General features: G+C 37.8%; 2 protein-coding genes across 4 annotated transcripts in view; one reads left to right on the forward strand and one right to left on the reverse strand.

Moving 5' to 3' along the window:
- Nucleotides 1-3,158: 3,158 nt before the first annotated feature.
- On the reverse strand, nucleotides 3,159-23,220 carry rbm17 (RNA binding motif protein 17). Of its 2 annotated transcripts, none has more exons than XM_012958837.3 (12): nucleotides 23,090-23,208; nucleotides 20,625-20,761; nucleotides 19,240-19,356; nucleotides 18,557-18,723; nucleotides 16,809-16,906; nucleotides 14,816-14,872; nucleotides 11,384-11,522; nucleotides 10,205-10,356; nucleotides 9,788-9,864; nucleotides 9,543-9,641; nucleotides 7,681-7,753; nucleotides 3,159-4,020 (listed from the first exon to the last, which is right to left on the reverse strand). In XM_012958837.3, the coding sequence occupies exons 2-12, from the start codon at nucleotides 20,745-20,747 to the stop codon at nucleotides 3,923-3,925; spliced, it is 1,200 nt and encodes a 399-aa protein (XP_012814291.1). In that variant the 5' UTR covers nucleotides 20,748-20,761; nucleotides 23,090-23,208; the 3' UTR covers nucleotides 3,159-3,922.
- Nucleotides 23,208-26,112, forward strand: part of LOC100489832 — a 32,468-nt gene continuing 29,563 nt past the window's right edge. Inside the window, exons 1-2 of one of the 2 annotated variants that reach the window (XM_031899056.1) lie at nucleotides 23,236-23,285; nucleotides 24,380-24,403. In XM_031899056.1, the coding sequence (XP_031754916.1) occupies nucleotides 24,385-24,403 (19 nt within the window). In that variant the 5' untranslated portion in view covers nucleotides 23,236-23,285; nucleotides 24,380-24,384. Of the gene's footprint in view, nucleotides 23,286-24,379; nucleotides 24,404-26,112 lie in introns of both variants that reach the window. The other variant, XM_031899058.1, reaches the window with a different exon arrangement.

Consider the following 26,112-nt stretch of genomic DNA (forward strand, 5'->3'; position numbering starts at 1 on the left):
CCCAATTCACAAACAGTCATAATTAATTACATCTCTGCTATAAGAATAAAGCCCAATGCACGCAGTGCATAAACGAACACGTTGAGTGACCATGAAGCATGCTTTTCATTGACTGTATGCTTCACTAAATGGGACGTAATGCAGTTAAGGTGAGGCAGCTCCACTGCGTCGTGTTCCTCTGTTACAGGGAACACAATTCCCACTGTGAACCCATGTATGTCTCCTTCATTTCCTTCAATGAATGTATAAAATACATTAGCATATTAAAAACAGAGGAGTCGGAAGTATCAGAAACTGAGGACTTGGAGTCGGAGAATTTATCTACCGACTCCACAGCCCTGTATTAAATGAATAAAATGTTTTTTTAAAGGATTTACTCAATTAGTAGGAAATCATTTTTTGATTAGCTAAATGGCCCTGGCCTTTTTTTATTATAGCTAATGAAATCACATCTATCACAACCTTCTGTACAAAACAAAACCTCTAGCGTTAATCAGTGAGCTATTGCGTTAGCAGTACTGCTTGAAATCAATTAATTATCCTCAAGCAAATGTTTTATACCCAATTTCTGTTGTCACCTGTGTCTAGGAAATGATGTTTGCAGACAAATTCAGTTTCAAACTATACTTGGAACATGGAACAAACAATAGCTGTAAACACAATATTTATCTTTCAAAATTAGTGAAATGTCCTTAGAAATCTTGTCCCAAATTAACAAATAAGCATGAGACAAAACTTGTCTTATGAAGTGCATTTTTGGAAAAAGCATTCATATCAAGTATAAAATTTAAAGGGATTGTTGTTCTTTAAAATGAATGTTAGCATGACAGACATTCTAGGGCAATTTACCATATTTTTGTTTTTTGTAATTATTTAGCTCTTTGTTCAGTAGCTCTCCAGTTTGGAATTTAAGCAGCTATCTGGTTGCTAGGGTCTTGTCTGCCACTAGGCACTGATTTAATAAGAGACTGGAATATGAATAGGAGAGGACCTGAGTAGAAAGATAAGTAATAAAAACAAACAATAATAATAATAAAATTGTAAGCCCACAGAGTAATAGTTCTTTGGCTGCCAGGGTTAATGACCCCCATTTGAAAGCTGGAAAGATGTAGAAGAGCAAGGCAAATAATTAAAAAAAATATAAAAAATAATAAAGACCAATTGCACAGTTGCTAGGAATATGCCATTCTATAACATACTAAGTTAACTTAAAGTTGAAACACCCCTTTAGGTGACAATAATTCTAATGTCACACAGGTTTTCTTCACCAGCACAGAAAACATTAATCTGTTCCAATTTGCCCCCCTGGTGTGTTCAAACTGACCAGAATTGCATCCACCTATTAGTACTGACAAAGGGGTAGCTTTTCTGCTTGGAAGTGCACATTTTAAGACTGAAATCTACACTATGCAAGCACTAAAAGAAGGATTCTGTTCCTGTCAGTGCACACAGACCATGGGGTGGATAATTTTCAAAGAAAGTGATGAACAATACAAATTATAATTATTACTCTCCCTTTAGATAAACAAATGTGCATTTTATACAGTGTGTATCTATTAGAATAATAATTTGAATATAAAACCTACTAATACACACTTGTTTTATACAGCTTCCATCAAGTGGTAACTATAATGCTTCTGTACATTTCAATACAAAATTCAGCACTTACTGCCTGAGGAGGAATTTTCACAGGTCTCTAGTGACCTTGCAGTATATGGCATGATAAACCAGGATGCTTATAGCAACCTTGTGTCAATATAACACAATTTACAGTTCTCTTAAAGGGGCACTGATCAACATGAATGCAATAAATAGGGCTTAAACTTCTTTTAATCACAAAAAATCTCATTTTTTTGTTATTTCTTGAACTTACCAGGGAAACTGAAGCTATTCCATGTTTGGTTGTGCAGGATAGAGACTATCTTGCAACCCTCCATTCCCCTTTTATGTGACACATTGTGAGCAAGTTACAATGGATGCTATTTTATGTTTGTTGCAATTCTGGGAAAAATGCATTGTGAGTAAAAATGCATGGTGACCTGCATTTAAACAAATTGCACTTTGCCCTTACATTCATAAAGGAGCCCTTACATGTTTCCACAAGAACAGAAATTATAAAACTACAGAAAACTTTTTTTTTTGGACATAAAAATTGAATAAAGAATAATATAATTCCAAGCAACTTTTCAATATACATTAATTACAAATGTTCAATGGTTTAAAAGTTATTTCTAAATAGAATTGCTATCAGAATACTTTGTATATTTATTTTCTCTGCATTCCCGACTCTGACTCCTGAAATAATGTAGCAGAACCAACAAAGTGCAAGGGTCCACACAGCATATTGTCAGCCTGTGGATAAGCACGTTTAACAAAAATCTTCTTGTTGCGCCTGCACACAGAAGCACTGAATCCACCAAAGTGCAGACACGCGCAGCCAATATCCACCAACAAACACCAAGTTTATGAGTACCGGTGCATACAGTATTTACTTCAGATTCTGTTAATGCCTTTAAGAGGTGCCTGGATGAGTTCTTGAACAAGCATAGTATCCAAAGCTATTGTGATACTAATATCTACAGTTGGTATTGATGTTGGTATATACAGTATGGTCTATGTGTGTGAGTGTATAGATAGGTCAGTATAGGTTTGTGTGTGTGCTGAGTTTACTTGGAAGGGTTAACCTTGATGGACTGATCTTTTTTTCAACCTTATCTAACTATCCAGATTGCTTGGGTGCTAAGGTATTCTGCACAAGGGGTTTTCAAACAACATGCTTGCAAATTAAAATAAACAAAAAAAACCTTTTTTTTTTTTAAATTACCAGGCACGAATGAAGATTTATTTAAACAATAAACGTTTTGAAAGGGTGTGATTTTTAGAGCATTCAGTATTCTAAACACAATCTTTTCTGATAATAGATCCCATACCTGTATTACAAAGGAGGCAATATTGTGGCTCATACCACAACAGTAAGGCTTTATAAGTTATGCCCTTATGTTTACCAAATATATGTATGTAAATATACTCTTCTTTACTGCCATAAAAGTACATCACATTTACTTTTTTTTTTGGTTTAATTTGGGCTGGCTTTTCAAACTGCTAGCCCTCCCAACCAGTCACACTAGGTAAAACAGGACCACTCCAACAGTCATAGATATATGGGAATGTTTTATGCTTGGAAAGGTTGCAGCTGGGATATACTGTATATAATGTACAACTTTTATAAATAGTTACCTTGCCATCTGTTTAACAAAATTATTGCCCTTGATATAACTGAATACTGTCCATTGAAGGGAGGAAACAACTGAACAAAAACAAAATCAATTACAAGATTGTAAAACAAAGTTTAAAAGTAGGAGGTTAAATGTTACCCAATGTGGGTTTTCTGAATTTTAATTAACAGTACTTTTATAATCAAAATGATCAGCAAAAGTTTTGCCAAAGTATTAAACATGTATAAATGCAAATGTGGACAGTTCAGCACATACCAAAGCCATGACAATTCAGGAAGTATACTGCTCTTGTTACAGGGCAAACTGTGTGTGAATATCTACAGTAAACTGTCATTTGGTAAAAGTTGCCATGCAAGTAGTTCTGCTTGTCTGGAGAAATTAGACATAATAACAAACTATCCCATTAAAGTCCAGGTGCAGGGAACATGCATACTATAGGTAACACTGCCATATTGAAGAATCCCAAGCATTATTCTCCTGTTGCTTCATAAATCAGCAGATTTGAATGGACAACCACAAATAATGCAATTTCTTGGTTACAGAGACAAGATTTTACTGTTTTAAAAAAGTTCTTTATACTATAAAACTAAAAATAACAAAATCTCATCACAATAAACGTGACATAGTTCAGTAAATATTTCCAATTTGCAAAGGCAGACAGTAAAACAATGATAAATCATTCCAAATTAATCCCCAAGATCCAGCGTTCTGAATTTGTCGAGGTTGTAGAAACAAGCCTTTACTATTCGGCCACCAAAATACCTCCCATTTAGATCCACCACAGCTGAAATAAAACAAAAATATCAGTAGTAAGTAACAGTGTAACAAATGTTGTTATTGTTCAAAGGGATACTTTTATAATTTATTAAGCTATTTCTAATTCCATCATGTAGTTACCTGCATTGTAAATGCTATAAACATCACTTCAAAGACTTGCAATGGCCTTATAAGTGCTGTAAACCTGTTATACCAGTCATGCCATCACCCAGACAGATGAGCCAGAGAGTCTAAGATATGTCATTACATCACCGGTTCATGTTGCATTTAGTCTTAGATGAAGTCTCATAATTGTTTCCCAATTAAATCCAAGTCATGGGCACCTTGAGTGTTGAGCTTTAGCTTGTAGTTATGAGGAGATTACATTTTGACATCCAAGATGACACATTTCTGTTTTCACCCACAACCCATGTGAACACATTCATAAGGTTCAATTATTTTATGCCAAATTCAAGATCACCAATGTGATTATTTTATACCAAAGACACTACTTCTGATATAACAATATCAAATTAAAGGGGTTGTTCACCTTTACATTAACTTTTAATATGTTACAGAATGGCCAGTTTTAAGCAATTTCTCAATTGGTCTATATTTATTTTTTATAGTTTATGAATTATGTGCATTCTTCTTCTTACTCTTTACAACTGTCACATGTGGGTCATTGACACCAGCAGCCAAAAAACACTTTCTCTGTGAGGCTACTATTTTATTGTTACTGTTACGTTTACTCACTCATTTTTCTATTCGGGTCCTCTACTATAAATATATCAGCCTCTCATTCAAACCACTCCCGGGTTGCTAAGGAAAGCTGAAGCCTAGCAACCAGCAAACAGGAAAGGTGTGAGAAAAAAAGTGAAATACCACAAATAAAAAATAAAGACCAGTTGTAAATTCTCAGAATATTACACTCTACTTCATTCTCAAAGTTAAAGGGGTTATTTACCTTAACAGTGAGTGAAAATGATGAGGGAAGACCACTGGCATACATTGGCAGACAGTGGCTGCTAATTTTGCCGAGTCGGTATCACACAGGCTATGAACAGCAATGTCCTACTCAATCAATAACCAAGTAGGGCACTGTCAACTACTGAGTGAACAGTCAAAAAAATTAAATGGTGGGCAATAAAGGCTTGTGGATGTGATCATATTGTTGGTCCAATGGCTAAATAAATTAGATCACTTTAATTTGTTTTTCTGCTTAAAGGGGTATTGAACCCTGCTGCACTGCTCACCCAAACTTTTCTCATCTGTTGGTGGACTACAAATCCCAGAACAATTTAATATATAATTAAGGTTGAGGCATGCTGGGAACTGTAGTCCAGCAACATCAGGGTTGTATTCTTGAAGCAATATTGCACAATAAAACTTTCCCCCAAATCTTCAGTGCCAGTGGCTGCATTAAAATGCAAAAAATCCTCCAATAAGAATCCTAGCTGATCTGTATAAATCTGGCTCCATGTTCTTTGTTCCTGCAATTGGAACTGGAAGCAATAAAAACAGTTTCACACTTTAGTCCCATGTCTGATTCCAGTGTCATATAATAAAGAAAAAAAAGGACATAATTGTCTTTATATGTAAGATAACAGGGAGATGGCTGGTGTAGTACTAGGAATTAACATTCTCATCGGTCACTTCTCTTGCACTTTTTAGTCAGTAGAATGCTCATTGGCTAATTTTCTTGCATCTATAATTATGTTTTTCTATAGCAAAACTAGGGGGCGCAGTGACGCAGCATTATGATAGGGTTTACAACCGCTAGCTGACTTTTAATTTAACTTTTAATATGTTGCAGACATTGATATTCTGAGACAATTAGAAATTGGTCTTCATTTATGGTTTTTCAGTTATTTAGATTTTTGATCAGCAGCTCTCCATTTGGTTATTAAGCAGGTTGCTAGGGTCTTTCTTACCCTAGTAACCAGGCAGTGGTTTAAACAAGAGATGCGAATATGAATAGTAGAAGGAATGCACAGAAAGGTAAGTAATAAAGATTAACAATATTAATAAAATTGTAGCCTTACAGAGCAATAGTGTTTAGCTGCTTGGGTCAGTGGCCCCCATTTGAAAGCTGGAAAGAGGCAGAAGAGAAAGGCAAACAATTCAAAAACCATAAAAAAAAAAAATGAAAACTAATTGCAAAGTTGCTAGGAAAAGGGTATTCTATAACAAACTAAAAGTTAGCTTAAAAGTGAACCAACCCTTAAAGTGGTTCTGTCAGACAAAATCTGCCCATGTGGCAAATGGGACTGATCTTATCTATGTTCAGCTTCATGTCATAATGCTTTTATTTTTAGCACTTTTTTATTCTTTATACTAATACCCACCCACTTTCTGAATATACCATAGACTGAAAAGCGTTCTAAAATGTAGTGTAAGTGCAATAACTTTGATTACTATTTGTTTTCTATGTTAAGTGAAGTTGGAATGAAAACCTGCACAGAAGATCACACCAGACAGCTCTCATTTGATATGATATTGCAAGAGTGGAAGTGGAAGCATCACTTCAGAAATCACATTTAACTTCAAAAGAAGACAATCAGTATTATTCACTGACTGCACATAAAGACTGATTTTTCATACAAGAAGTTCCTGGAAGCATAAAAACTGCTTATTGCTTAGAATGCAAAGTTTACTAGGTAGCATTATTCAGAATATAGATTTAAAAAGTTACAGGTTCATTAAAGGTCTTGCTGGGCTATACTGGACTATAGAGCCAGAAGCAGCTAACAGCTAAAATTCTACCAAACCCATAGCAGTTATCATTTTCTTATTGTTTGAAGCAAACCTGACAAACAAGTCAGAAAAACAATATTCCATGTTGCTCCCATGTGAGAAACCCTATGTTAGGTATTATTTTTATTGGTGACAACAATGGCATGACTTTAAGTCTAAGGGGCTGATTTACTAAGACACGAATTCGAATTGGAAAAATTCCGATTGGAAAACGAACATTTTGCGACTTTTTCGTATTTTTTGCGATTTTTTCAGCGCCTTTACGACTTTTCGGAAATTATCGCGACTTTTTCGTTACCAATACGATTTGCGCGAAAAAACGCGAGTTTTTCGTAGCCATTATTTGCGCGAAAAAATGCGAGTTTTTCGTAGCCATTCCGAAAGTTGCGCAAAATCTGGCGATTTTTTCGTAGCGTTAAAAACTTAAAAGGCGCAACGTTTCGCGCAAGTTTTAACTCTATGAAAAAATCGCGACTTTTCGCGCAAGTTTTAACGCTACGAAAAAAATCGCCAGATTTTGCGCAACTTTCGGAATGGCTACGAAAAACTCGCGTTTTTTCGCAAAAAATCGTATTGGTAACGAAAAAGTCGCGATCATTTCCGAAAAAATCGCAAAATACCGATCATTACGAAAAAATCGCAAAATACCGATCATTACGAAAAAATCGCAATCGGACGCATTCGGCCCGTTCGTGGGTTAGTAAATGTGCCCCTAAGAGTGCAGCTTTTATGACCTTCCATTTGCTTAATATTTGCTATAGTATATTACATAACTTGGGAAGTGATGCAGCCTACTATACCTGGATTTCTGTGTGTATTACAATACTTCATTATTATCTCGGACAAACAAGTTCTGAAATAGGTTTAATTTATCATTGATCACTTTGTTATGCACACAAAAATCTCAGTTTCGGTAAAACAAGCAATTTACCTTTAATTGCAGATTCAACCCTTTCAAATTCCAAAAATATTCTTACAGCCTCATCATCTGGTGTACCAGGAATCTGGAAACAAAAACACACACAGCAATTATTAGAATTATTATAATTTTGACTTGAGCACAGCCAACATCTTTTAAGACAAGCCTATATATAAGTATGCTTGCCCTTCCATTTGTGTCACTTATGCAGTGTTAAAGAATTACATATCTCAACATACTTCAATAGCAAAAACCTATTGAAAGGCTTATGACCATATTATTTGGTTAATTTTTGTCAAAGTGTACCCTAGTTTTCCTATATAGACTCATAGCTTCTGCCAAGTCAGAATAAGTATATAAGAATCAAGTATACTAACTCATTTTTGTTGTTGTTTTTTTCTTTTTGAAAAACAAAGGTTTCAGCAATCTTCAGTTACAGTCTATTGAAGGATACTATGATATTTGTATATACACAATAAACTGAGCATAATTTGAGGGATAATGTGACCTATATAAAAAAAATATTCAGAAATGAGGTGACACACAGAAAGACATGTGGTGTCAAAACTCATGACTTTGCAAATTACTATAGGGAGTGCATCATCGTCCATATATTTTAACACCCTTTGATATTGGCAAAAACGTAATGCTAAAAAGGACGGATCCCAGAGAGGCTGAATCTTTCAAAAGTAAATATGGGGAGGGGTACCACTCTCTGTCAAACCCTGCACCGTCAAATATTGCAACAATTTAATAACATTCCTAAACAAAAATGACAAAGGATTGGGGATTTCATCATCTACAGAACATAATATCGTTAAAAAATTTAGAGGATTAAGAAATCACAGTACACAAGGAACAAGGCCAAAAACCAATATTGTATGGCCATAATCTTTGGGCCCTCAGTTGGCACTGCATTTAAAACAGACATGATTCTGTAGTGGAAATCACTGCAGGGGCTCCGGAATATTTCCAAAAACCACTGTCTGAACATGGTTAATCACTGCATCATTTACAATGCAAAGAAAAAAAACATATATAAAAATGATTCAGAAACACTACCACCTTCTCTGGGTCCAAGCTCATTCAGATGGACTGAGGCAAAGTGGAAAACTTTCCTGTGGTGAAATTCTTTTCGGTAAATTATATATGCTGCCTCCTCCGGGCTGAAGAGAAGGACTATCTGGGCTTATCAATGCACATTTCAAAAGCCAGTAAATGGTTACAAGAGTGTTGTTAAAAGAAGAGGTGGTCAAACACAGTGGGAAACACTACCCTGTTTTAAATTTTCAAAATCAAAATGTGCACATATTTTTCAGAAAACAACACTGATATGGGACAACAACAAACTACTGCTTTGTAATGACCAAATTTACTGTTACAATTTTATTTGTTACAATTTCTGTTTAGGCCCTCGCCTATTCAACTTCCAGTCTGTTGCTGAAACCACTGCCTGGTGCTACTGTTAAAGAGTCCCTAGTAGCAAAATACGATTAAAACTGGACAGCTGCTAAACAAAAAGCTAAGTTTTAAAAAAAAATAAAATAAATAATATTAACAAAAAAAAAATATATATGCCATTTTGTGCACTTTTTAGCTTAATTTATACCTGCTCACTTCCATTCCCAGTTCTTCTGATCGAAGCCATGTGCTCAATGTCAGTGTACCCCTACAAGCATCTAACTAAAAACGAATCTTATTTTATCTGGCCTTTAGGATGGGTGCCCTTGAATACTGTTGCTGCATTTCATAAACACAGTTACAATACTAAGGATACACCACTGCTACTGCATAACATACTAAGGCAGCACTCATATCATTAGTACTAAGTAAAGCAAAAGCACGACACCTATACCATACATGCTGGTTATTACCTCAAAAATGACACATTTTCCAACTTTGCCGTATTTTTCACACTCTTCCTTTGTTTCAGCTTCCAGATCTTCATCAACTTCCCCAGCACCTACCATGTTCTAGAAGTAGAAATCAGCAGAATGAGCTTTTGACAACAAAAATTGAGTGTTTTCCAATAGCAGAAAAAGCGCAAATTACAATTATAAAAAAGTCTCCCTATGAACATATTTTTGGCCGATAAACCTTGGGCTGCTGCCCTTCTTACCTGAAGCAAAACAACTTTAGTAGGATTCTTTAGTATTTCTGTCAGAGGGTTTGGATCTGCTTTCTTAGCTGCTTCAACTGTAAGAGATTAAATTTCTATTTAAAACACTTTAAATGAAAAAAATCACCAATGAAGCAAGGAATCTGCACTATTAGGCGTTATTGTGAAACTCTTGACTTTGTGTATATATATATATATATATATATATATATATATATATATATATATATATATATATATATACATACACATATACATACATACATACATACACACACACACCCATGTTAAAAAAAAAAAAAAACTTGGGAAAAAAACAAAAATATTTATTTATATGCACTACATAAGTTATATCCACATATCCATACACACACTTTATATATTAGTATCTGAAAATTGTTACTCAAAACAACAAACCTTTGTCAGCTAAGTCACCAATAATAATTTTGCCTCCCCTCTTGCTTGTCTTTTCAACAGAAAGTGCAGTGCTGAGACCCTGCTCGTGCTTGCCAAGGCCCTGTCCTTCCCGAAAGCCATACTTCTGCATGATTTTGTGGGCCACAGTACCACTTTAAAAACAGAAACAAAGTACACAAAACCTCAGCTTATTTTTGCCCCCTACAGTAGCTGTAAGTAAATATGAACCCATATAAAGTGATGAGCAAGGGAGTAGCACAGTCACCATATATACATGGAATTTTGCCCATTTCAGTTTTATACATACTTTCAGAAAAGTTACCTAATATGCCACTGCACCTTAATTTTTAATTATCCCTAAGGATTTTCATAAAGAAAATATCTAGGCTAATCACACAGAATGAGTTTTCGATCGTCACAGTGAAGTTTCAGGTGGAAACCAGTGCAAAGACACCACTATCTGCCTGTCAGTAATTACCCTAGAGATGTGCCTATGGAACACCGGACAGGGACAGGTGAGATGCGTTTTGTTTCTATTGTAAAACAATAGCAGTCCCATGTCTGAGAGATGTTTAGTACAAAAAATATCATACAAAGCCAGACAAGCATTCTGCCACATTTGATAATACATTAGGCACTGGAGGACACTGTTGAGTTAGCATCACTATACTCCATAAGATCAAACATTTATTGATTTACAAATTAGCCCAATCTAAGTGTCTGGTCGCCAGTTCAATATGCGGATTATGTAAGTGGTTGTGCGGTGTGGCTGAATATAGAGTATATACAGCCCGATGTAGTTGGGGACAACCAGATTTTCCTCTGTCCAGTTATCTGATAATCACTGAAAAATATTGGACCAGAAAGATCGTTTTGGTCCCCCACGCAGGATAATTGGCTGTGATTTTGTGCAAGAGAGGTTGAATCAGCAGCATACATCTTAATTCAATACATCCAAAAGCAAGTACTGTATGTTTAGCCAATCATATATGAGGTAAGGCATTGTCTTTCAATGCTACATTTAAAAGAAAAAGAGAAATCAGTTGGGATACTGGATCATGTCTGAGGATAATAAAATTAATAGGACTGTGTATAATTATCAGTCAGAGTTTCAAAACTATTTATAAATGTATACAATATTGTAAGCTACTCTTTTACACAGAAAACCATATTCCATACCCCATATTTGCAAGGAAAGAATTGCTAGGCCCAGTTGGTGATCTTGGTCTCTCTGGCTCATCATACATAGGTGGTGGAATTGCAGCCTTTGCCATTGGTGGTCGTGGCCTTGGCTCGTCATCATAAGCAGGCACAATAGCTAGATCAAAAACACATAATTAGAACAAACTGTATGACAGGTTAAAAACTGTTACTGCCTCTTTAGCAATTCAGTAGAAATTGTGTGTATAGGGGGCACAACATTTTAGCTGCTACACATTTTGTAATTCTTCACAGGATCCATACGATAGCCTGTATGCAGAAGGCAAATCTTTTGGTTTTCACTGTTGGCCCATGGGCAGCAAATCAACTTGCCCATATTGTTCCACAGATACTTGTGAACTAAAAGTTTGCATCATTTGATTCATTAATTTATGCATTATACAGGCCCTGCAGGACACTTTGGTCTCACTTATTAACATTGGGCAAAACTGCACCTGTGCAGTAACCCATTACTGCAGTTATCAATCAATTTTCAGCCTGCTTTAGGCAAAACACTGAAAGCAAAAAACTGGCAATTAGTTGCCATGGATTACTGCCCCTGTTGCATGTATTGGTGATTTTAAAAAGCAAGTCGTCACATAAGTCAACTGCAGTTATCTCACTTTTCTACAAGTTGGGAAATAACTAAAGCAACTTTAAGTTCAACACACAACTGCTCACTTAAGTAGTTGCAGTCCTAACATAAATGGTGCACTATAACCTCTAATTCAATTCAATATTTATTTACCAAGCAGTTGAGTGGATACTCATAATTGTTAAAGGAGAACTATACCCCCAGGCGCAAAAATCCCCCTTAACTATCATTACCTAGACCCCCCTCACCTCTCCCTTAATACAGAGAAATCTTCTTACTGACTAAAGACTCTTCAGGTCTTACCACTGACACCTAGCCTGCTTGCGCATGCACAGTTGAAGCAGATTTCAGGCTACCTCCAACTGCGCGTGGCCAAGCAAGTTCGTATTGGCAGAGAGACCCGAAGTGTCTTCAACCAGTAAGATGTCGGTGAAGTACGTGGCTGCGCTTATCTGTTTTTTTAGCTAGCGGTTAGCGATAGGAGCAGAGTAGAAACGTTAAAACTATGCAATATTGGAGAGGTGAGGGGGGATCTAAGCAATTATAGTTAAGGGAGCTTTTTGCGCCCGGGGGTATAGTTCTCCTTTAAAAGCCATTTCCATCCCTGGGGCAGTTTACTGGTGAACAGGTCTTCCATTCAATGTTCTGGCACCTGCCATGATTTAAATTGGTGCCAGCATTGGGATTTCCTACACTTCCTACAATGGTAAATATATGTGTTTCAAGTTTAAATTTTCTTAACTGATTAAACAGATGTCAAACAATTCAAGCACAGATTGTTGTGTTAGTTACATGATCCTTTAATACAGATTCGTGCAGTCATCTTTCACAGATTTGAATGAACCGCCATCTAGTGGTGGTAAATCTGGTAAAGTTGGAGATACCAGACTGAATTGAATTAAAGCAACATTAAAGCCCAACAAATTATTTGGCTAGAAATACTATAGCTTATATTGGGGCCTTACAGTCTGAGCTAAAACATACAGCAGTCTATGACTGAGACCTATACCTCCCCACAAGTTCATGAACAGTTTAGAGGTACTGCCCATTCTCTTACTGAACAACCTCATTCCTTACACCAGTCAAACTTCTGTGGTGCCGAGGGCCAAATTTCTCTAGCATACATAGTGGAGGGCCGCTAACGGGAGTCAGTTTGACCACTCCCCCTTTTTAAACCACACCCACTTCAAACAACACCCATGTGAGGACCAAGCATTTGGGTTTTTGCTGAACTACTACCATTGTGATAAATGGTAGTAGCGCAGCAAAAACCCAAATGCTTGGTCCTCACTGGAGGGATATCAACCATCATTCATATGTGAAAGAATTATAGTATGTCATATTAAGACACAGCCTTAAATCCATATGCCTCCTTCTCCCCTGTGGATAGCCCAGAAACCCCCAGCACATAATTACACACCTTAGTGACCATTTAATGGCTATTACCAACTGCTAACAAACTCCCAAAACAAACCCCTGCCAGGTTCACCTCCCACAGGCAGCATAGGGAAGGCAGAGTATGGCACAGTATGATACTCTGCCTTCCCTAAGCTGCCTGTGTGCCATACTCTGCCTGCCCTATGCTGCCTGTGTGCCAAACTCTTCCTGCCCTTTGCTGTCTGTGGATGCCATGTTGTCTGCCCTACCCTGCCTGTGTGTGCCATGTTTTGCCTGCACTATGCTGCCTGTGTGCCATACACTGCCTGCCCTACGCTGCCTGTGTGTGCCATACTCTGCCTGCCCTATGCTGCCTGTGTGTGTGCCATACTCTGCCTGCCCTACGCTGCCTGTGTGTGTGCCATACTCTGCCTGCCCTACGCTGCCTGTGTGTGTGCCATACTCTGCCTGCCCTACGCTGCCTGTGTGTGTGCCATACTCTGCCTGCCCTACGCTGCCTGTGTGTGTACCATACTCTGCCTGCCCTACACTGCCTGTGTGTGTGCGCCATACTCTGCCTGCCCTATGCTGCCTGTGTGTGTGCCATACTCTGCCTGCCCTATGCTGTCTGTGTGCCCCATACACACAGGCAGCATAGTCAGGCAGTACATACAAGGACACAATGCTGACACTGCTCCTAAGGTCTGAGGTGTGAACAGGTGAAAAATGTGGGTGATTATAGGCTGAGCCTGAGGTGTGAACAATGCAGCGGTTGAACAATGCAGGGATTAAAACGTGTGAACACTACAGGGGATTACATGTTTAAACAATACTGGGGGATTACATCCTAAATCTGAGGTGTAAACCATCCAGTTAATCACAGTACTGATACCATTTAAATCTTACACAAAAGGTAAGCCATCAAAGCAGCCAGACAGGTGGGAGGCCACACAGAGGTGGGTCGCGGGCTGCTGTGCAGTTTTCCAAAACCGAGGGGCATATTTATTATAGTGTGTAAACCAACATCACCAATTATGTTGCTGATAGCATCAGCAACTAGTATCAATTAGTAATAAGATTTCTAAAATTTAGAAAACAAAAGATAAGATCTGATTGGTTGCTATGGGCAACATCACCAGGGTTTACATACTATAATAAATATGCCCCTCAGTGCACTTCTGAAGTGGAAAGCCTGCAAAGAATCAGTTTACTATAGAATAATCTCCAAAAGTAAGAAATGACTTGCCCATTATTTGAGATGCACATGCAGTGTTGCACTCACATAACAAATGGAACATTATACATGAATATATTAAATATTAGATAAAATACTTAAAAATACTGTAGGAAGAAAAAGTACATTCCTTCATGTCACAAATATAGGCCAGTCCTCAAACAAAACATTCCAACTATGTTTGGATCCATGATGAATTACTTACATTCCCTGTCCTTTTCCATAAGGGATGTCGGTGGTGCGATGGCTGCTCCTCCCATTGCTGAAAAGAAATAATTTGAAATGTTGAAAAATGAAAAGTGTATGTAACATTTTTATTAGCACTGCACTATTTATATAGTACAGGTATGGGATCCCTTATCCGGAAACCCGTTATCCAGAAAGCTCCGAATTACGGAATGCCTGTCTCCCATAGACTCCATTTTAATCAAATAATTCAGAATTTTAAAACTGATTTCCCTTTTCTCTGTAGTAATAAAACAGTACCTTGTAATTGATCCCAACTAAGATACAAATAATCCTTATTGGATGCAAAACAATCCTATTGGATTTAATTGCAGTTTTATTGATTCTTTGGTATAGACATATTGCCTATGTGTTCCTGCACCCAGGCAGATCCAATGGTTCCGGGTGTAGGCAAAATTAGAAAATTTTTCAAGCCTACAGGCGGATTGTCAGCCTGCGCTTATATGTAGGCAGATGTCATTTTGTGGACACTTTCATTTAAGGGATGGTTCACTTTTAAGTTAACTTTTAATATGTGATAGAATGGGCAATTCTAAGCAACTTTTCAATTAGTCTTCATTATTTGTTTTCCATAGTTTTTCAATTATTTGCCTAATTCCTTTAATGCTTTGCAGCTTTCAATTGGGGTCATTGACCCCAGCAGCCAAAAAACTATTGCTCTGTGAGGCTACAAGTTTAATTGCTATAGTTAATTTTTAATACAAATTTTTCTATTCCATTCCTCTCCCAATTTTATATCAGTCTTCATTCAAACCATTCCCAGGTTGCTAAGGTAATTTGAACCCTAGCAACCAGATAGCTGCTGAAACTCCAAGCTGCACAGATGCCGAATAATAACTGAAATAATTTAAAAACTACAAATAAAAAATGAAGACCAATTGCAAACTGTCTCATACTAAAAGTTAACTCAAAGGTGAACAACCCCTTTAAGAAAAGCTTTACATCATACCAAAATCTTGTTTACGTGATAGAATGGAGGACCAGATGCCCATGCACTGGCTACACAAAAAGATCGCAAGGAGAGTAGAGGAAAGTGAGACGTGCTGAATGGAAAGTGAAAGCAATTGTCTGCCCTGCCCCTATGAATGACAGCTGGTATTTTTAAATGCCTTTATAATGGGTATGGATGAGATAGTAAAAAAAAATATATAAAAAAGGAATTCAGGTTTCATTTTTAATTTGAAAAGGGCTCGTATTATACAGATCTTTATGTCTGGATGACAAGCATATTTGTGGGTCCTGGAAAATGGACTGTTCCAGGGGAGCATGTACCCAAGTACCGGGCAAGCTCTATTAAGCAAGAAATGTCAAAACACCTTTATAATTTTTGGAGATCACTTTTTTCAAACACTGCTCTCATTCTCTAATTATACATTATTTTCTGACAACTGTTTTCATGAGAAACATATAATATTGGAGTCATTTATAAAATCCCTAGCCAAGCATACATATGTGATAGTGGCACTTGGCAGAATTTCTAAATAAAACCATTATTCGAGGAACATTTGTCCTTGGATAAAACCATTATTCGAGGAACATTTGCCCTTGAGCGGAAAGCATGTGGCTCAGAAGCATATATCAACTAATGTAATGTATCTAAACACTGGGGATAAGCAAGGTCATCCTCTGTATTTATACTGCACATGTAAAGCAGCTAATCTCTTAATCTCTCAGAAGCTCCCTACATATTTTTCCCTATCAAATTCCGTCACAAGTTTATAACAAATTTGAAATGAACCATAAAATTTCATGTTTTACAACTATACACTATTTACTGCAAGCTTATTGCTTAAATATCAATATATCAGTGTAATAAGACACTTATTTTTAAATGAATTTACAGAGAAATACATTTGAAATTATTAAGATTTACATTTTTGGAGCAAACTGGCTAAAAGGTCTGAACTATCTGGTCACTGTCAACAGTTAAAAAAAAAAAAAAAAATATTTACTTCTTTTTCTCCTTTCTCGTTCATAATCTTCGTCTTCATCCGATTCTGGGTCAGGTCTGCGAGAGAATCCACTAGCTTCATGCCTGTCCTTACGCCTCCTAAAAAAAAAATTTAATTACCATCACTTAACTGCAACGAAATGTGACATTTGATTGCCTGGTATTTAGGTTAAGAAAAAAGTTCATACTGTACATTATACTGCACCCTTTATCTTAAAGTGGTATTGAATTATACTTTCTCATTTTAGTGAAAGCCTACTTTCCCTTTACCTTTTTCTGCAGAATTGTGTCTAGTAAAAGGTAATACTTATATTGCTGGCATGCTTTTTAGGGTACCTTATATTACATTATTACATTAACATTTATTTATAAAGCGCCAACATATTCCGCAGCGCTGTACAAAAAGTATGTGCATATTCTGTAGGGACCCATACATAGCACATGTTGAAACTGAGGAATGTTATTGTTTTCTGAAAAATATATATAATGAGTTGTGAGTTGTTTGATCACTTTGATAAAAGCTTTTGTGTTAGCTAAATCGCTAGTCGCCATAAGTCAAGAGTTTCACTGTAACTCCTAATAGTGCTGATTCCTTGCTTCATGGGAGATTTTTTCATTTAAAGGGTTTTAAATTGGAATTTAATCTCTTACAGTTGAAGCAGCTAAGAAAGCAGACCCAAACCCTCTAACAGAAATATTGAAGAATCCTACTAAAGTTGTTTTTTAAATACACATTTACTTCTCAATAAGTAACAAAATGCAAAGAAAGAAAAAGTCCTTCTTTCCAAACTAACTAAAATCACTAAAATATATGCTAACTGTACATAAAATAAAAAGATTCAATTAAACGGTCAGCTTATTTCACAGTAAAAACTGGGACACAGCAGAGTTTATGCCACACCATTGGAAGGCACGTGGCATCAAAAAGATTATAAGTATTAAACAATAAATCCCTTTCAGTAACATGACGACTATTAGATATGGCTGTTAATATAAACTGAGCTGCAGCGCTTAGGTTTTCATGCTCCAGGTTTCAAATATTTGATTGCTCTAGTCACTGGCAGCCAATATATATTTTGTTAAAGCCATGTTGCTCTATAAGGCTAATGTCCCATAGAGAGATTAGAAAATTTTAAAAAAGCGAATGCCAGCAACAAGTCGCTTGTTTTGTCTCTACAGAGAAGAATATAAATCGCCAGTACCTAAACCGACCATATTACTTCAAATTGCTTATCGTTCCAAAACGCTAGGAGACCCTTTTTTGACACCTGAATTTGTTGGAAACAGAACCACCCCGTTGCTGAATCCTCTAGTAATAGCTTGTTAGGAAAAAACAAGTGACTTGTCGCTGGAACTCGCTTTTTAAAAATCGCAGCGACTAATCTCTCTGTGGGACATTAGCCTAAAACTTTTCCCTAGCTTTTCAGAAAATAAAATTGCAAAGCAAGATTGCAAATGTGAATGCCATCTGATTTGTTTAAGTCTGGCTCCGTGTTATATGTTCCTAGACCTGTGGCTGTAAGTTTTAAACCATTTTCTATTACAAGATAAGTAAACAGCAGCATGTCCACTCCTCTAATGCTTGCCTACAATGTCCTACCATGATGCTATATTTACACGATCCTCATATGTAAAAACAAGGCATGGAGTTGTGAGCTTTTTGTTTATCTGCTTTAGCAAACTAGGGTCACAGTGGGAAAAATGTTATGGATTGTTTAGGTCCCCTTTTAATAAGGCATTTCAACATACTTTTCCCTTTCTTCTATTTCTTTCTGCCTTTCCAGTTCCCGCTGACGTTGCCTCTCCTCTCTCTGACGTTTAACCACCTTTTCATATTCATTAGGGAACATTGGGTCATATTCATCAGCCAAGGGGACCAGAACTTCACCAGCTGAAAACCCACTGGGAACGGATTCCTGTTAAAATAAGAAAACCAAAAATATATAATTATAATCTAATAATCAAAATAACAAAATGCATCCACCCTAGTAAAGGGGGCTGGGGGAAGTGGACCTTGTGTGGCCTTTTATCAAGTCTGTCAGTTATTGTTTCTAATGCTAACCAACTACTGCTGCACAAATATAGCAACCCCCTCATAGAGGAACAGGGGGATCAGATAGATAATATAGAAGCATTGGGCAAATAATTCTAAGGCAAAATTATAAATAGTATGCAAAGACAATGTTATGATAGATGTAAAAAGGTGTTTCATCTCCTTAAGAATCTGGATTTTGTTCTACTGAGAACATAGGATGGGGTTAAATTCTAACCTCTCAAAACGTGCTAGGATTAGACCAAATCCCAAACCAAATCTTAGATGTAGTGCTTCCCTATTTTTCATTGGTAGGCAGTAAAATAACTGAATTGCTTATAAACATGTTTGACAGACAAAAAGAGATGATTTGCATGACAGGTCTGTAGATAAATATCACCTTTATTCCAGCACCCACATGGGGGGATGGGTCTGCAATCTGGCGTTCTTCAGCTGCACTTGCTCTCTTAAGGTCAATGACAGGAGCAAGAACTGTACTCTGCTTTGTTCGCTGTGTCTAAAATAGAAAAAATATACAAAGAAAGGTTAGTAATAAATGCAGCACGACAATTACATGTAAAGTCAACTTGCAGACACCCAGTTTAAGTGCTAATGATAAAAAATGAGAAGACTTCACATAAATGTAAATACAGTTAACCCCTACTGTACATTTGCTTTAGAAGCTCTAATACCATAATATCAACAAGCAATGTGACACATACAATACATTCTGTTTTTTTAACTAAGGATGTAAACTACTAAATATAACCCCTTTAGCACAAGTTAAAAAAAAACAAAAAACTGTGCTGAGATAAAATATCCAGAATGTAAACCCAATCAAGCATGCCATACCTAAGCCCCATAAAGACAGCAAAACTGGCACCATCTCTAACCAATGCATGGTCACTCAGACTGGCTTAAAAATCCTTTCGGCCAAAGAATTCAGTCTTCTCTTGACAAGTCACACTCATAATACTGGATTGTTGGTCAAACAACCAGCTTAGCATATTTCAGCCCAACACCAGGGTACCCAAACCAGGCAAAGATCTGCTTTGTATTGTTACCCTGCAAAACGTAGTGGCTTTTCCTGCTTAAGTAGAGCATAAAACCAATGCAAACTGCATTCTATTTGGACAAAGGAACAAAAAAATAATTCTAAAGGTAGCCATACACAAGCCAACAATAGCTGTGAACTCAAATGATATCTGCCAAAGGATCAGGAAGGCATTTGTCATGCAGGTTAGAGAATCCCATAAGGCAGGGGTGCCTAGACTTTGTCACCCAGTGATCTAGTCTTGCCACCTGGCCTCCGTCATGAGATCTACGACAGTTAAAATAGTCCAACATCTATCATTTGGCTCAATCAGCAAGAAAAAGTATGAATCGAATTCACAATTAATGCCCAAATAACATTATTTAAGTGCCAACTTCAAGTTTAATGTGAAAGGATTGTAGTAGTTTTACTTCCCTTCTTCATGGCCCACTTTGTAGTGTGCATGCAGAAACAAACAAATATATACAGCAGCCCACTGAGGACAATCTTCCATACTGGGATGAAACTACAAAGAGACATGGCTCGAGCAGCCACACTCAAAACCACACTCTGCGTCAAACCATTTATGCAGTCCTTGCACAGGTCTGTTTATAATTCTTTTGCAAGGGGCTGTATGACCGTGTATATGGCCCACCAATTTTAAGTTCCGCAAATGAGTGAAATTTTATGGCCAGATTCAGCCAAATCTGGCTTAAAACCTTCATTTGATCATCTAGTGAGAATCAACGTACCTTTGCTTGTGTAAGAGCTGCCTTTTTAACTTGCAATTGGGATTGCAATAACTTGAAGTTTTTTGACCATCCTTCTGTTTTTGAGTCACTGGTCTCCACACCAAGATCATCATATAAAGACATTTTATTGCATTAACCTGGAAAACAAAAATATTGGCTAATATACATAATTCTGGTTGCATGCAACTTCTTGAATGACATGCTATGTGATATGGCTCAGGTAAGGGACAATCAAGGCTACACAAGGCATTCACTGAAGGCTTGTATTACCCAGACAAAAAGACTGCATGAAGCAATGTTAACTACAGTATTGAACTTTTGGCTGTGTACATTGCCAAAATCGTATTAGTAAGGTGCATAGGCCAGAGAACACTTCTGGCAGCAGCCAGCGGATAATGCTTTGGACAAGAATGTTCTATTTTCTTGTAGCGGGTGTTTTCTTGGAATGTGGTGGTGTTCTTCTTCTGCCTGTCACGATCGGTATCCCAAAACTCAGAACAGGTGCCAAGGGTCCGGTCACGGCTCACGTTCTGCCTTTAACAGCCGCCTTTCACGTCAGGAGGAGCCCTTCACTACTCGGATGCCGCCAGGTCTTACAGTGAGAGACCCAAGGAGAGAGTTCTGAGCAAGCAAGGGAACCAGATTCGTGTTACAGGAAGAGCATAGCCAGAGGTCAGGCCGAGGCCAATAACAATCAGACAGCGCAGTACCAAAACGGAATCCGGAAGAGTAGTCAAAAACAGGCAAAGGTCAGTTCAGGCAGCAATATGAAGATGGTCAGGAACAGGCAAGGGTCAGAACGGAGCAATACAAGAAACACACCCAGGAACTTACATGAAGAAGACCTAAGTTGGGCAATGAACATAGACAAGGAAGCGTTTTAAATATTCGGCAAAATGACTTCACTCACACACCGAGCGGAAAAATGCGAGTGAGCATGCGTGCATGTCAAAGGAGAAGACAGGCACGCATGCGCATTAAAAAGGAGATGGACGCGCGCCTAAGAGAATATGGCGGGCATCCCCATCGCCCCACTAGACCACCAGGTACCGTTACACTGCCATTCAAAGCACTTTTTGTTATGTCCAAATAACTGATTTTTTGTCTCATTAGTCCAAAGCACTTTGTTCCAAAATGACTGTGGCTTGTCAAAATAAGCTTTTGCTTCAACATGCGACTCTGTCTGTGGCGTGAGTGCAGAAAGGGCTTCTTTCTCATCACGATGTTCTTTGTGCAAGTTGCTCTGAATTGTAGAATGTACAATGTTCAGATACAACATCTGCAGCAAGATGTTCTTGCAGATCTTTGGAGGTGATCTTTGGGTTGTCTGTAACCATTCTCACAATCCTCCACATATGCCACTCCTGTATTTTTCTTGGCCTGCCAGACCTGTGTTTTACAGCAACTGTGCCTATGGCCTTCCATTTCCTGATTACATTCCTTACAGTTGAAACCTCTGAGATAGCTTTTTGTAGCGTTCCCCTAAAAACCATCATACTGAACAACCTTTGTGGTTTTTTTTGGTTTTTTGCACAGTCAGTTTTTCACATTTGATTTAATTTCATACAACTAAATACTGCTTCACTAAAAATCTTTGGTCAGAAAACACCCCAGTACTCAGATGTTCCTGGGAATGAAAGACATACCACTGTTATCTTTTTTTGTTAAAAGTGGAGTAAATTATGCAGGCTGAGAGGGGTTCCCAAACTTTTTGATACGAATGTACTTAAATTACCTTAGTACAAGTTGACTTGCCAGATTGCAGTTGGCCAAGTTTAATTTAGACAAAAGGTTGAATTTGACAGGTGTGCTTCCGTTTTGAACTAAAATTACTATTTATAGTGCCAAAAAATGTTAGACACCTCCAGTGATTGTAGTCTCTTACCTTTCACTATGAGCTTGCGTTCCTGTTAGAAGAAAACCGCACCAGCCCCGGGGTAGCTGCAAGACAGCAATCCTCTTCCGTCTGTATTCGTTCTTCCAAATCCCAGGACCGGCACATCCACAGTAGGGTAAAAATGCTGACTTTCATGTTAAAGTTCAGATTTCACTCTACTGCGCATGTATCGTGAAGACAGAAGAAGGAGGGGATCAATCTCTGGCTGCTACCCCAGGACTGATGCAGTTTTCTCCTAAAAGGAGCACCAGCCCGGGGTTTAAGGAAAGGTTGTTGCCTAATATTTTGGCACCCTAGTGATTTATACCTTTCCTTCTCCTTTAAACTGCAGAACCAACATTTTTCTTGGGATAAGCACCATTTATTTTTAAATACTGACATTTTTCAGATGACACCGTTTGGGGTGTGCAATGTCTCGGCAATTACGCACAAACATCATGCAGCTCTAACTTGCCAAATAAAAATAGGGCGAAAGCCAATGCTGAAAACCTTAACAATGCATTAGGTCAGGAAGCGCGCACAAACATCTAGCGGTGTAACAGAACTGCAACCAGTTATTTAAACGTACCGCCCAACAAGCGGGACAGTTCCGATTTTCCCAGCCGGCAGTACCGTATCACTGCTTAAACGTCCCGTGACGCCGTTAACATCCAGCTCCTTTGCTTTTGCCAGGCGCCTACTAATGACGTCACAAGTCTCATGTCGCGAGAATATGGCGTCCCGAGTACACGCACATAAGTGAAGTGACGCGAAGCGTGGCGGGGGTGAGTCTTAATGTAGTGTTCGAGCGTAGGCTGCTAGAATTGCTGTGGGCGGTAGTCTACTCGCAGCAGCTACTTTTGTCAGGGAAGGAAAATAAACTTTTTTTTCTTGTTTTGCTGTTTGGAACATGCTGCTAACTATGAAATTATTATCGTTTGATATACTGCTGGAAGACTTTTTTTGAGTTTTATTATTGGTAGGCGGAGCTATAATAACAACTTCGCATAGGTTGGGTGCGGGCTAGAGAAAAGTATCCAAGCTTTAGAATAAAAGAATGCAATAACCTTTCTAAAGGTATGGCAAGCGTTTAGCCAGGTGGGAAAGAAGAAAAAAAAATCCCAAATATATATAGTGACTAGGATGGAAGGTTGTAAAGCAGTGGTTCTTAACCTTCCTAATGCCACGCCCCTTTAATGCAGTTCCCCATGTTGTGGTGACCAATAACCATAAAAGTATTCCTAAGACCATCGGAAATTTGTGACCCACAGGTTGAGAACCGCTGTTTTAAAGGAAGCCGTATCTGGGCTCCAGTGGTTACAGAGTGTGGTTGTCAAATATCATATAGAAAGTATACTCTTTTATATCTAAATACTTTAGCCCATGTTAGAGTTGAACTATTTTGCACAATGTGTAATAGAATGGATATCTGTGTACTGAATTAAAGGAACAGTAACACCAAAAAATGTATATATTTTAAAGAAATTAAACTGTAATGTACTGTTGCCCTGCACTGGTAAAAGTTTTGTGTTTGCTTCAGAAACATTACTAGAGTTTATATAAATCCTGGTGTGTAGCCATGGGGGCAGCCATTCAAAAGAAGAAAAGGCACAGGTTATATAGCAGCTAACAGATAAACCCTGTAGAATACAATGATGTTTTATCTGTTATCTGCTATGTAACCTGTGCCTTCTCTCCTTTTTTCCAGCTTGAATGGCTGCCCCCATGGCTACACAGCAGCTTATTTATATAAACTATAGTAGTGTTCCTGAAGCAAACACCCCAGTTTTACCATTGCAGGGCAACAGTACGTTATATTTCAATTACTTTAAAACACTTTCATTTTTTGGTGTTACTGTTCCTTTAATGTCTTCTGCAGATGCTATGAAATATGAGAAAGGAGGTAAGAGCATAGAAAGACCACTTCAGGATTCTCAGGTATATGGTTCTGTGTCTATCACATAAGGGAAAGAAATTCTGCAATAATGGAGTTTTGGATGTAAAGGACATGTCAAACCCAAAAATAATTTTTTTGCCTAATAAAATAAAAAGTAGTTCTAAGCAACTTTGCAATATACATTCATTATATATATGTAATGGTTTTTTAGTAATTTGTATATATAACTGCTATGAAAAACAGTGTCTGCCTGTCCGTTCTATTCTCTGCCCTGGTGGCTCTGGAGCTTGAAACAATGTAACAAATGCCAGAAGATTTTACAGACCTGCTTGCTGGAGGACACTGGCCCTTGCAATATTGTTTAAAAAGTAACAACCAGGAGTTCAGCAAATGCTTCATTCTATAGCAATAACATTTACAAATAACTTTTAAAGCACTAATAATTTATAATAAATTGATATTGGAAAGTTGCTTAGAATTGTGTTTTCTTTTATTAGGCAAACAATTATTTTTGGGGTTGATGTGTCCTTTGTTGGATTTGCAGCACTCTGACACAGCACAGGAAGCAAAGTCAGACTGAGAGAAGACAGTCAATAGGGGTTAAGTCTGCTGCCAGTACTATGTGTGATATCATATAAGAAAGTCAAAAAGCAACTGTAATGTTTACAGGGGTCACTGCCACCCCCCACCCCCCCCCCCCCCCCCCCCCGCAACCCGGTCTGTTCAGAAGAATATATCTCTTCAGTTGCACATTTTTGTTAACTATGTATATGGCAGATATTGTTCTATTAATGTAAACTGTTAGATTTGTGAATGTTGTACAAAAGTGAACAACCCCTTTAAGGCTGATGCCTGACAAGGGGTAGGGCTGATATTTTCAAGAAGCGGAAAAACACTTGGCGAAAATACAGCCCTACGCCTGCTACTTGTGCCTGCACCTGAATGAAAGAGATACGCTCGGGTGCAGGCACATGTAGCCGATATACGCGAGATAATGCAAAGTCTTCCGTTTTTATGCGTATATTGGTTACATATGCCTGCACCCGAGCGTATCTCATTCATTCGGGTGCAGGCACAGGTAGCAGGCGTAGGGCTGTATTTTCGCCAAGCGTTGTTCCGCTTGCTGAAAATATCAGCCCTACGCCACCGTCTGGCATCAGCTTAAGGGGTTGGTGAGCAACATGTTTCTTACTAGCAACTGGTTGGGTGTCACTGCTTTAAATCCTATGCTCCTTGCTGCTGCTGTTCTGGCTGTCATTGCTTGATAGGAAAGTTATGTAAGTTTTTGCATAAGTTATTTAAACTGCGTAAGTTTAGGGGCCCAAAGATCTTGCTGTGCGGACCAGTAACTAGTCAGTAGCAGTTCATAAAAATAGTACAAATAATTGTGCTAATAAATCAGTCTTTTAATTGGGAGTGGAGTTTATATGTAAGTTAAGTAAGATTCTTTGAAAGTAACAAAAGCTACATAAATTGTGTAAGCTTAGGTCATTTCACTGCTGAAAAGTTAATGTAGGAGATGCTCAGATAATTCATTAAATAGATCCCAGTATAAAGCTGATGTGACTGATGTTACTCTACAATAAGCAATACATTACAGCAGCTGTAGATTTATACAATTATTGTAATAGCATTCACCTTGCTATAGTTGTAGGGAAGCAAATAAACATTCCTCCATATAGTAACTTATTCAAAAAACATTCCCCACAAATCTC

The sequence above is a fragment of the Xenopus tropicalis genome, chromosome 3 (genome assembly GCF_000004195.4).
Source record: "Xenopus tropicalis strain Nigerian chromosome 3, UCB_Xtro_10.0, whole genome shotgun sequence".
Classification (NCBI taxonomy): Eukaryota; Metazoa; Chordata; class Amphibia; order Anura; family Pipidae; genus Xenopus; species Xenopus tropicalis.

What these genes read in the sequence shown, in the direction of transcription:
- rbm17 (XM_012958837.3), bottom strand. Translation starts at nt 20,747, where the DNA reads ATGTCTTTATATGATGATCTTGGTGTGGAGACCAGTGACTCAAAAACA. An exon ending in GAAATAGAAGAAAGGGAAAA is followed by an intron (nt 16,907 to 18,556) that starts GTATGTTGAAAT and finishes TTTTTTTTTTAG; the next exon opens with GAGGCGTAAGGACAGGCATG. An exon ending in TGGTGACTTAGCTGACAAAG is followed by an intron (nt 9,865 to 10,204) that starts GTTTGTTGTTTT and finishes AATCTCTTACAG; the next exon opens with TTGAAGCAGCTAAGAAAGCA.